The sequence below is a fragment of the Phoca vitulina genome, unplaced genomic scaffold (genome assembly GCF_004348235.1).
Source record: "Phoca vitulina isolate PV1807 unplaced genomic scaffold, GSC_HSeal_1.0 scaffold29, whole genome shotgun sequence".
NCBI lineage: Eukaryota > Metazoa > Chordata > Mammalia > Carnivora > Phocidae > Phoca > Phoca vitulina.
In genome coordinates this window covers 9,836,786-9,849,569 of record NW_022589732.1, presented here as the reverse complement: position 1 = coordinate 9,849,569, position 12,784 = coordinate 9,836,786, and the positions used below count along the sequence as shown (strand labels likewise).

Genomic DNA, 12,784 nt, shown 5'->3' with positions numbered 1-12,784 from the left:
ACTGAGCCAGCCCAGGTGCCCCTGGAAATTTTATTTTTTATCATCAGTTTAAAATTTATTATTGAAGTATAATTGACATACAATGTTATATTAGTTTTAGGTGTACAACATAGTGATTCGACAATTCTATACATTATTCAATGCTTATCATGATAAGTGTAGTCACCATACAACATTATACAATATTATTGACTATTTTCTTTATATCGTACTTTTCATCTCTGTGACTTACCTATTTTATAACTGGAAGTTTCTACCTCTTAATCCCCTTCATCTATTTTGACCATCCCCCCCCAACCCACCTACTCTCTGGCAACCACCAGTTTCTTCTCTGTATTTAAGAATCTGTTTATTTGTTCATTTGTTGTGTTTTTTAGATTTCTTTGAAAAAAAATTTTTTTTTGAAGATTTTATTTATTTATTTGACAGAGACACAGCGAGAGAGGGAACACAAGCAGGGGGAGTGGGAGAGGGAGAAGCAGGCTTCCTGCAGAGCAGGGAGCCTGATGCGGGGCTCGATCCCAGGACGCTGGGATCATGACCTGAGCCGAAGGCAGACGCTTAACGACTGAGCCACCCAGGCGCCCTCTTTGATTTTTTTTATTGTGTAAAATACACTTCATTTAAAATTTACAATTTTAACCATTTTTAATTGTACAATTTAGTAGTACATTTAGTTACATTTACAATGTTGTACAATCATTCTATTCTGGGGAGCTTTTGATTCCTGTCATTAGACATGTAAAATATACATAATGATACTATTATATGGGTCTGTATTTTCCAGCGGAAATAAAAAATTGGGAACATGGGGAAAGATAAAATTTAAATCTGGACTCATCATTAGAGACTATATGAGGCTAGAAACACCTTGCAGAAGCATATCCACAGAAAGAGAAATAAGAGACCAGTGCCAATAATAGGAAAGTTTGGAATAAATATTGAGGAAATCATAAAAGATAGTTTCTGAAAGAGACAATACAAGTTCAGAACAACTTTGGTTATAAAGAATAGGAATGATTTTGCCCAGCCTGGAAGTGATGAGGGGCTCACAGTAAGAGAATTGTGCCCCTAAAGAGTAGTTAAGTAATAGAGTCTTGGAATACAATGGGGGAAGGGAGAAGGAACTGGGGAGTTTTTAAGAGTTTAGGGCTGAGACTGGAGTGGGGAGTAGAGCTCGGTGGGATTTGAGAGCTAAGCACAAGGCACAGATTCAGAAAGGCCTGACAAGGCAAAAGTATTTGTGTAATTTGTAGGGCCCCAAAGAAAGAACAATCTGCTTTAGCAACATTTCTTTGACAGAGGTGATGGGGTGGAGTGGAAGCTTAATAGGTGGTTAGGAAGGGCAGAAACTGAGGTTCAGTGAGAAGCTCTGTGAAGGCAGAACTGATTTGGTGGGAGATGGTGCAATTTCAGAGGTTCCTGGAAAGAGCAGAGCGGAACCAAAGATTGGTTCTGGAAAGGATTCATCTGACGCAGTTCAGAAGACAGCCCGATGTCAACGGACCGGGAAGAGCTCTCGGAGGTGGTGGGATTTTGGTGGGACCTCCCTCGGGGCCACGCTTCTCCTCCGTTAGAACAGAAGAGGCCTGGAAAGCGAGGCCGGGAGTAGGGTCGTGGGGTGACGCTGGGTGGGGGAGGTGGCGAGCGCGGGTGACTCCCACTTGGGACCCGGGCCCAGGCCCCGCCCCCTGGCGTACGCCATCAGCCCGCGCCGCGCCGCCGGGTGTTATTCCGTCCCGCCCGCGCGGCGGTCGGTGCTCTGTCACCGCCCGCTGTGGCCATGGCCCCAGCCCGTGGCTTGTAAATTGGCGACCAGAGTTCCCGACGCGGCACTGGTCCTGATGGCGGCAGCGGCGGCCTTGGCAGCGGCCGACCCCCCTCCCGCGATGCCGCAGGCGGCAGGAGCCGGAGGGCCCACCGCCCGTCGGGACTTCTACTGGCTGCGCTCCTTTCTGGCTGGAGGTGGGTGTCAGCCGGGGGGACCCGGCCGTGCTGGGGTGGCAGGGCGGGATCCGGGGTATATACGGTGCTTGCGGCCGCAGTGACATTCTTGGACTCTGGCTGCTTCAATGCTCGGCTGGCTATTTGCCCTGACCTGTTGTAACTCTAATAATCACTTGATTATTGACTGCAGGATCCTGGTGAGGAAGGGCCTCGAGCTGTCAGGGAGCCGCTGGGGAGGTGCACGGGCTGAACCAAGCACCCATTCTTCGGGGTTGGATGGTAGGGAAAAGAGCCTAGTCCTTTGCAAAGACTCCAGGGTTTCCGTGAAACATGCTGGGAACCCCTTTCTTTTATAAAGACTATAAATGACCCAGTGTAGAATTGGATTTTGCCGTTTGCGTTAAAGAAAGCAAATATTGGAGGTCAGCTTTTTAAAGTTGACTGGGAAATTGTGTAAAACTGTCTACAACCAAAACTGGTTCCAGTGATTCTTGTAAAGTGTTCTATAGCTACATGACGGGTAGCTGGGGCAGCCCTTCTATCCGTGTCACTGTGAGGCCAGAAAGTTCATAATTGTCTCTCAGAAACTTCCTCTGCCTTCCTATAAAGAAGTGTTTTCAATCTCTACCCTCTCTTAATTAATTGGGTTGTCGACACTTAATTACTTGTTAAGCTGGGAATTTTTAAAATTCCACATTATAAGGGCTTTTAGAAAGAATATCTGTAGGGTGCAGTAGTAGTAAGAATTTATTTTGTTCTGATAAAAACGGCATTCATTCATTTATACAAGGAATATGAGTGCCTGCTACATGCTCAGTGTGTATCAGGGAACAAAACAAAGATCCTGGAGTTTACACTGATTGAAGAGTTGAGGGGAGAAAGAGAGTAAGTAAAATGAGAAAGTAAGTTATATAGTATGTTAGAAGGTGATGAATGCAATGGGAAGAAGTAAAAAGAATGGGGCAAGGAAATGCAGAGGCTGAGTGGGTGTAATGTTAATTAGGACAGTCATGATAAATCTCTTGGAGAGAATGACACTTGAGCAGACTTGAAGTAGTGAGGGAGTTTGCAAGTTGATGTCTCAAGAGGAGCATTTCAGGTTTTAAGAAAAGCTATGTAGCTGGAGCCAAGTGTTGATGGGGGAAGGAGGTTAGAGGTGATGGGAGGCTGAATGAAGGGCTTCCCAAACAATTGTAAAGATTCCAAGTTTTATTTGGAGTGAAGTAGGAATTGCCAAACTCTTTTCTTTTCTTTTCTTTTTTTTTTTAGGATTTTATTTATTTATTTGAGAGAGAGAGCACGGGCGCGGGAGGGGCGGGTCAGAAGGAGAAGCAGGCTCCCCACTGAGCAGGGAGCCTGATGCGGGGCTTGATCCTGAGACTCCAGGATCATGACCTGAGCCGAAGGCAGTCGCTTAACCAACTGAGCCACCCAGGCGCCCGCCAAACTCTTTTCTAAAGTGTCTGTTCCATTTTGTATCCCCACTATCTTGTCAATACTTGCTGTTATCAGTTTGTGTCCTCTGTGTTTGTGTAATTGTGTGTTTCTCTTTAAATAGGTGTTTAAAGGTATGTGATTGTGGTTTTAATTTGCATTTCCCTGATGACTAATGATGCTGAATATCTTTTCATATTCTTTTTGGCCATTTGTGTCTCTTGGTAAAGTGCTGCTTCAGATTTTTGGAGAGTGTGAATAATTTTGAACGAGTTCCTTGTCCAAGTGATATAACCAAATACCTTTGGGCAAGTTACTTTAGCCTCCCTGTGCCTCAGTTTTCACATCATTTATTTATTTATTTATTTATTTATTCATTCATTCATTCATTTATTTAGAATTATTTATTTGACAGAGAGACAGCGAGAGCAGGAACACAAGCAGGGGGAGTGGGAGAGGGAGAAGCAGGCTTCCCGTGGAGCAGGGAGTCCGATGCGGGGCTCGATCCCAGAACCCTGGGATCATGACCCGACACTTAATGACTGAGCCACCCAGGCACCCCTTCACATCCTTTAAATGGGAAAAGATTTCCTTGTTTAGAAGGTTGTAGTGATTAAATGAGAGAGTATCCGTAAAAGCCTTGGCATAGTGTTCTGAGTTGAATCTTTTAGCCTAGGGGCGCCTGGGTGGCTCAGTCAGTTAGGCATCTGCCTTCAGCTCAGGTCACCCTGGGATCGAGCCCCACGTAGGGCTCCCTGCTCGGCGGGGAGCCTGCTTCTCCCTCTCCCTCTGCCTGCCACTCCCTCTGCTTGTGCTCTCTCTCTCTCTCTGTCAAATAAATAAATAAAATCTTAAAAAAAAATCTCTTAGGGGCGCCTGGGTGGCTCAGTTGTTAAGCTTCTGCCTTTGGCTCAGGTCATGATCCCAGGGTCGGGGGATCGAGCCCCACATCTGGCTCCCTGCTCAGCGGGAGGCCTGCTTCTCCCTCTCCCACTCCCCCTGCTTGTGTTCCTGCTCTCGCTATCTCTCTGTCAAATAAATAAATAAAATCTTAAAAAAAAAAAAATCTCTTAGCCTATAGTACCTGGTACAAGGTAAATACTCAAAACTTAACTATTATTGTTGATTAGCAGTGGCCTTGGCCACTATCTTAACCTCATTTGCTCAAAAGGAAGATAAAAGCTGCATGACTTAACTCAATGGATTGTTGTAATGATTAATTGAGCTATAAAGTAATGTGATTAAGTGAGTTAAGGTACTATCAAAGGAAACTACTTATTGAACACATTCTAAATAATTTCATTATATGGTTAGTTCATAATGACTGAGAAAATAATATAATGTTCTGAAACCAAATATACCCAAATGCAAATTATTTTTAGTTTCTTCTCAATTTTGAGTAGTCATGACTATGATTTTCATTAGTTCAGATAAAAGAAGCTTGATATAGAAACTTACATGTGGATTTAATATTTGAATACGAATAGGCATTTTATTTTTGGATATCTCAGAATATGAATTTTAATTAATATTAGTTACATGATAGGCTATTAAATAAATGTGTGTGGATTTTGAGTGATTTTGTCTCACTTTTTTTTTTTAAAGATTTTATTTATTTATTAGAGAGACAGTGCACAAGTAGGGGGAGCGACAGAGGGAGAGGGAGAAGCAGGCTCTCCACTGAACAGGGAGCCCGATGCGGGGCTCTATCCCAGGACCCTGGGATCATGACCTGAGCTGAAGGCAGATGCTTACCTGGCTGAGCCACCCAGGCGACCCTTGTCTCACATTTTAAAAAGTTTGTAAGGGTGCCTGGGTGGCTCAATCCGTTAAATGTCTGCCTTCTGCCTTTGTTTTGTTTTGTTTTGTTTTTTTATTTGACAGAGAGAGACACAGCGAGAGAGGGAACACAAGCAGGGGGAGTGGGAGAGGGAGAAGCAGGCTTCCCGCGGAGCAGGGAGCCCGATGGAGGGCTCGATCCCAGGACCCTGGAATCATGACCCGAGCCGAAGGCAGATGCTTAACAACTGAGCCACCCAGGCGCCCCTACCTTCTGCCTTTGGCTCAGGTCATGATCCCAGCCAGGGTCCTGAGATTGAACCCCACGTCAGGCTCCCTGCTCAGCAGGGGAGTCTGCTTCTCCCTCTCCCTCTGCCCCCTGCTCATGTGCTCTCTCTCTCTCTCGCTCACTATCTCTCTCCCAAATAACTAAATAAAATATTTAAAAAATATAAAAAATAAAAAATTTGTGAAGTAAAACTCTACATTCATTTTTTTAAAAAAGTATTTTAGAATGAGAGAGAGAGCAGGAGCTGGGGGAGAGGGAGAGAGAAGCAAACTCTCTGCTGAGCAGGGAGCCCGATGTGGGGCTCAATCCCAGTACCCTGGGATCATGACCTGAGCTGCAGGCAGACGCTTAGCTGATTGAGCCATCCAGGCGCCCCTACATTCATTCATTAAATAACACTGAGTGCCTGTTACGTGTCAGGCCCTGTACTGGTCTCTGGCAGTATAGTAATAAAGGCGACCCACAAAATCCCAGTCCTCTTGTACCTTCTGGATCAAATATGCAATAGTGAAGAGCTTAATGTAATCATAATAAGACACCAGAGACTTTTTATCCACCTTTTTATAATGTAACAGCCTATTTTATCAAGTGCTTATAACATGTAAGGTACTTTACAAAATTGTCTTCGTCTGTTTGGGCTACTAAAACAAAAATATCAAAATCTGGGTGTTTTATAAACAACTTTTTCCTTCCTTCTTTCTTTTCTTTCTTACTTCCTTTTTATCAACCTGGAAGCTCCAGACACTTATTTGTTATAGTTCTGGAAGCTGGGAAAGCCAAATCATGGTGTCAGCAGATTTTGTGTTTGGTGAGGACCTGCTTCCTCATAGACAGCACCTTCTCTTTGTGTTTTCACATGGTGGTACCTTCTCAGTGTTTTCACATGGTGGAAGGGGCCAGGGATTTCTCTGGGCTTTTATAAAGGCATTAATCTTGTTCACGAGGGCTCCACCCTGCTGACCTCAGCAATTCCCAAAAGCCTCACCTCTAAATACCATCACATTGGGAATTAGTTTTCAACATATGAATTTGGGAGGACACAGTCTATAGCAGAGAGTCTTCATATATGATTGTCTTAGAAGAAGCAAGTCAAGCTAGTAGGGCTGCCCTGGATTCTGACCTACACTAAAGCCCATGTGCACACATTACTGTCATCTGTATGTCTGCACAGTGGCACGTGGTAGGGACCAAATACATAATTGCTGAATATATATGGGTATGCTGACTGTTATGGGTAAAAGTTGGTTGTTTCAATGATAGAGTCATCCAGAAGAAGAGGTTACTTGAAACAGAGCCTCATAGCTGGGTAAAAACCTTCAAGTGTCTGTCTCCATAACTACATTTAGCAAGATTGCCAGTGCTCATCAGGTATTAGGGGGAAGATTTACGCTCGTCAAATTTATTTTTAAGTCTGACATACTCAATTATTAAGTTACAGGGAATGGGGGCCAATCATCTGCATATCCCTGCAACTGGGCAGTTCTACCCATGGAGACCAAATTAGAAATCAGAAGGTGTGCTGGCTGAATAAATAACAGTCTCCATATGGAAAGAAATGGTACACAATTTCATCCTGACTGTTTAAAAATTTTTTAGGTATTGCCGGATGCTGTGCCAAAACAACAGTTGCTCCTTTGGATCGAGTAAAGGTTTTATTACAAGCTCACAATCACCATTACAAACATTTAGGTGAGTTAATGGATGCTAAAGGTAAAAGTGAATGAAAACATTATCCATCTGCTGGCTTTGTTTCCGGTTGTGAATTATAGTGGAAAGAGTATACAAAAGGGAGTTCAAGTTTGGGAACAAATTTTGCAAGAGATTTATCTCTTATCTACTTTAACCTTTTCATTTGCAATAGTGGTTAAATATATTATCATTTTAGGATACTGATATTCTCTAAACCAAAATCTTGGAATCACTGAAATAAGTACTATTTGTTTATTGGGAGCAAAGAGTCATGCCCTTTCCAGACACATAACAGCTTAGCCTGATTTTTTTTTTTTAAGATTTTATTTATTTATTTGTCAGAGAGAAAGAAAGAACACAAGCCGGTGGGAGCGTCAGGCAGAGCAGGCAAAGCAGGCAGAGGGAGAGGCAGGCTCCCAGCTGAGCAGGGAGCCCACTGTGGGACTTGAACCCAGGACCCTGGGATCATGACCTGAGCGGAAGGTAGACGCTTAACTGACTGAGCCACCCAGGTGTCCCAGCTCAGCCTGATTTTTAAAAAATATTCAATTAGTGATGGAGATAAAGTTTATTTCTTTCTTTATTTAAGGATTTATTTAGATTTCTATATTTATTTGAGAGAGAGAGAGAAAGCACACCCATGAGTTGGCAGGGAGAGGCAGAGGGAGAGAGAGAGAATCCTCTCGACTGAGCATGGAGCCTGACACAGAGCTGGATCCCAGGACCCGGAGATCATGACCTGAGCTGAAATCAAGAGTTGACTGCTTAATGGAGCCACCCAGGGGCCCCTATTTTTTATTTTTAAAGTAATCTTTACACCCAATGTGGGGCTCCAGCTAACGACCCTGAGATCAAGAGTTGCATGCTGTACTGACTGAGCCAGCCAGGCACCCTACTCCTTTAAACACCTAGTTAAACAAGCCTTTTAGAAATCTTAGTGTAAACAGAATTCAATGCGATTAGTATATATAGATAAACTTAAATTGTTGAAGAATATCAAGCCCTTCTTTGTTCCTTGCAAACATAAAAATCAGCCACTTTAAGTAACATGGTTACTCTAATAATATGTCATTGGTGGGAGTAAGAAATTTTTATAGCCTATTTGGAGGGGATTTTGGTAATATGCATCAAAACTCTTAAAAAGAGGGCGCCTGGGTGGCTCAGTTGGTTAAGTGACTGCCTTCGGCTCAGGTCATGATTCCGGGGTCCTGGGATTGAGGCCCACATTGGGCTCCCCCTGTTCTGAGGGGAGCCTGCTTCTCCCTCTACCTCTGCCTGCCACTCCCCCTGCTTGTTCGTGCTCTCTCTCTGTCAAATTAATAAATAAAATCTTGAAAAGATACATATTCTTTGGGTGTGCAGTTCTAGTTCTAGGAGGTTATTGTAAGGAACTAATCAGAAATGTGCTCAAAGATGTATATACAAGGATCAAAACATTATATTTATGTTAGTAAAAACAAACAAACCAAAATGTTCAATAGTAGGGAATTGGCTATATTAAATAATAAGTATAATTTAAATGAATAAATAAATCCATATTGTAGGCTATTTTCCAATCACACAAAAACTGAAAATAATATGAACTGGGGGTGCCTGGCTGGCTTAGTCAGTAGAGCATGCGACTCTTTTTTTCTTTTTCTTTTTTTTTAGGTAATCTCTATGCCCAATGCGGGGGTAGAACTCACAACCCCAAGATCAAGAGTGGCATGCTCTACAGACTGAGTCAGCCAGGTGCCATGAGCATGTGACTTTTTCTTTTTTTAAGATTTTATTTATTTATTTGACAGAGAGAGACACAGCGAGAGAGGGAACATAACAGAGGGAGTGTGAGAGGGAGAAGCAGGCTTCCCGCAGAGCAGGGAGCCCAATGTGGGGCTCGATCCCAGGACCCTGGGATCATGACCTGAGCCGAAGGCAGACGCTTAACGACTGAGCCACCCAGGTGCCCCAGCATGTGACTCTTGATTTTGGGTTAGTGAGTTCAAGCTTCATGTTGGGCATAGAGCTTACTTTAAAAAAAAAAAAGAATCTTAATTGACTAGGAACAATGTTCATGATGTATTAGATAACTGAAAACATATAAAATGGTTTAATCATATTGCATTTTATGTAAATAAACATATGCTTAGACAAAAGGCTGGAAAGACAAACATTAAGTGGTTAATTTTCAATGGTGAAATTCAAGGTAATTTTTCCCCCTAAGATAATATTAATACCCATTGAACATATATTACTTTTTCAATTAGAGGGAAAAAGATTTAAAAGAAAAAAAATTAATGTGGACAGAGACCAAGAAAGAAATTAGGTAAAGGCAACTAACTCATAGCACTCCATTGCTTTATAGGTTCATGCTTCAGTAGATAGGAATGATGTGTGCTCTGCATGACCTATGCAGCATCTCTGTATAAGAAAGATGTTCTACAGAGTGAATAAGAGCCAGTTCTTTTTTTCCATAATGTATAGAGTTGTCAAATCACTATGTTGTACACCTAAACTAATGTAACATTGTGTCAGCTATCTTCAATTAAAAAAAAAATCAATTATTTTTCCAATGGTGTTTTTAAAATGTGATTTTTCTCAAAAAATGTCATGAATATTTATGTTATATATTAACTATAGCTCATTTTCTTGTCAATATTTTTAATACTAAGTAAGTATAGTTAAAATTGAAAGAAAAAATATACTGCCATTTCTTTGTCCAGCAATGAGCACAGTGTGCTGCTCATACATAGAATCAGACCTTTGAACTTATTGAGACAGTATATAAAAGTGGAAAGGAAGGAAATTATTTTCTTTCATTGTCCAAATTAAGGGTTAAAAAGCAGATGAATTATATTACCCTATATCTCAGGGTATTTACCATAACCCAACATAGGAATGTTTGAGCAGGATTGTTTTATTCCTTTAACCTCCTCCCCATGCTGGTTTATGTTGTTTTGTTTCCTGATTTGTAGTCAGTAGATTACATATTCACATTAGATTTCATGCTCTACAGGGCTACATGCCATGAGTTACAGTGTTACCCTACAAGACATGCAAAATTTGAAATGGAATTCCTGGAGTGAAACGATGAACTGTTGGTGTAGTATATGGAGTTTCATGTATCTTTAAAATATATAAGCCAAAAAAATTATATATATGGCTTTTAATTTTCTTTTTAAATGTTTTTGGGCATTTTATTCTAGATGCCTCTCTTTTTATATACATGCATAAGGTAGTTTGTAAAATTTTGCTTTTTTATTTTTATTTTTTATTTTTTAAAGATTTTACTTATTGGGGCATCTGGGTGGCTCAGTCGTTGGGCATCTGCCTTTGGCTCAGGTCGTGATCCAAGGGTCCTGGGTTCGGGCCCTGCGTCAGGCTCCCTGGTCAGTGAGCGGGAAGCCTGCTTTTCCCTCTCCCACTCCCCCTGCTTGTGTCCCTCTCTTGCTGTGTCTCTCTCTGTCAAATAAATAAATAAAATCTTAAAAAAAAAAAAAGATTTTACTTACTTATTTTAGAGAGAGACAGCATGAGCAGGGGGAGGGGCAGAGGGGGAGAATCCTAAGCTGACTCTGTGATGAGCGCAGAGCCCGACGCGGGGCTTAGTCTCACATCATGACCTGAGCCGAAATCAAGAGTTGGATGCTTAACCGACTAAGCCACCCAGGCGCCCCAAATTTTGCTTTTTTAAACATGAATATTCACAAAGATGATGAAAATGTGCTATTGAGTAAAACTTCTACTTTAGCTTCTTTTAAAAAATGTGTAACTTTACTTCCAAGGCATCAGAAAGTATTTTTTATATTGAAGCAAAATTATTCTGGCCAAATGAAAAGCAAGGAGTACAATTAGAATTTTTCTTTCCCCCACTTTGCATAAATAATTTTTTCTGTAATATATTGAAAATCTTTGATCTCATTTAGCTTTTTACAGTCAAATGTGATGTAAAAATAGGTAGGTGAATCATAATGGGATTCTTTAAAAATCTTTACTTTTATTTTTTTTAAGATTTTTTATTTATTTTACTTGAGAGATGGGGGAGAGAGCACAAGCTGGGGGAGCAGCAGAGGGAGAGGGTGAGCAGACTCCCCACTGAGCAGGGAGCTGATGTGGGGCTCAATCCCAGGACCCTGGGATTATGACCTGAGTCAAAGGCAGACACTTAACCGACCGAGCCACCCAGGCGCCCCTACTTTTAATTTTATTGCTTTTATATTTTTATTTATAGTTTTTTTGAATGTATGATGTCACAAGTTCATAATTCAAAAAGTATAAAAACAAACATCTTGTTCCCTCCCTTATTTCCTCCTTGGAATTAGCATTTTTTGAGTTACTTCCATTTCCTTTCAGAGCTGATGTATACATAGACAAACATGCTTATATTTTACCAAATGTTATTTCCTTCTAATCCTATCTTGTTAAAATAGGTAAAGATACAGAGAAGGATTTAAATAACACACAAGCTTGATATAACAGATGCACAAGGAACTTTGCACCCTACAGAGAATACGTATTCTTTCCAAACATGCTTGTAACATTTGTAAGAATTGGTCCAGTGTTGGGGCACCTGGCTGGCTTGGTGGAGCATAGGGCTCTTGATCTCAAGGTTGTGAGTTTCACATTGGGTGTGGAAACTACTTAAAAAAAAAAAAGAATTGGTCCAATGTTATGCCATAAAGAAAGCCTTAATTCATTCATTTCCCAAAGTAAAAATAGTAGACTATAGGTTGAAGGAGAAAAACAATCATCTATAATCATCTCAGTGTATATTTAAAAGCCATTTGAAAACATTCAACATCCATTCTTGCTCTTTCTCTGTTATTTTGCTTTGGGTAAGAATTTTGTAAAAAGTATATAGTTAGATATGGACTTTTTTTTTTTTAAAGATTTTATTTATTTATTTGAGAGAGAGAGAATGAGAGACAGAGAGCACAAGAGGGAAGAGGGTCAGAGGGAGAAGCAGACCCCCTGCTGAGCAGGGAGCCTGATGTGGGACTCAATCCCGGGACTCCAGGATCATGACCTGAGCCGAAGGCAGTCGCTTAACCAGCTGAGCCACCCAGGCACCCTAGATATGGACTTTTAACAGAATTTGAGAATCTTTGGCATTTAATAGAGGAATTTTTGTCATTCTGATTTTTTGTGTGTGTGTGATCATTGATTTTTTTTCACTCACCATCATAATGTTTTTTGTTTATTGTGCTTTCTTGTATTCTGTCCTCTCCAGCAACCTCTCCCACTTTGTTTTCTGGATTTCCTTTTTTGAAAATGCTATACCTATTTCCCTTCTACTAGTGGTTTCTGTTAAAATCCTTTTTAACAAAATACTTGTGATAATTAAAGAGTTTTAAAGACTATTGTAGTAAACATATGTGGATCCACGCAGAGATTCAGAAATAAACATTACTGGTACAGTTGAAACCTCTACTTCTCTCCCATCATCAGCCTTCCTGTCCCTACTAGGTAGCCACTGTTCTAAATTCGATTATTCTTAAATTGTTATAAGCACATTTGAATCAAATTAAGCAGAGCTTAACCTTTGCCCCCTCTTCTGGCAAGAGAATTTTTTTGGCACGTGGGGGAGTATATCTAGTTTCATTACTCATATGTTTTAGGAGAATTTTTACATATTATACACATAGCTGTATATAGATATATGTGTAT

The 12,784-nt window shown here is 41.0% G+C and overlaps 1 protein-coding gene across 2 annotated transcripts in view; it reads left to right on the top strand.

Moving 5' to 3' along the window:
- Window positions 1–1,715: 1,715 nt before the first annotated feature.
- Window positions 1,716–12,784, top strand: part of SLC25A16 (solute carrier family 25 member 16) — a 46,813-nt gene continuing 35,744 nt past the window's right edge. For both annotated transcript variants that reach the window (XM_032423809.1, XM_032423808.1), the window contains exons 1-2: window positions 1,716–1,965; window positions 7,046–7,138. In XM_032423809.1, coding sequence (XP_032279700.1) covers window positions 1,845–1,965; window positions 7,046–7,138 — 214 coding nt within the window. In that variant the 5' untranslated portion in view covers window positions 1,716–1,844. The remainder of the gene's footprint in view (window positions 1,966–7,045; window positions 7,139–12,784) is intronic.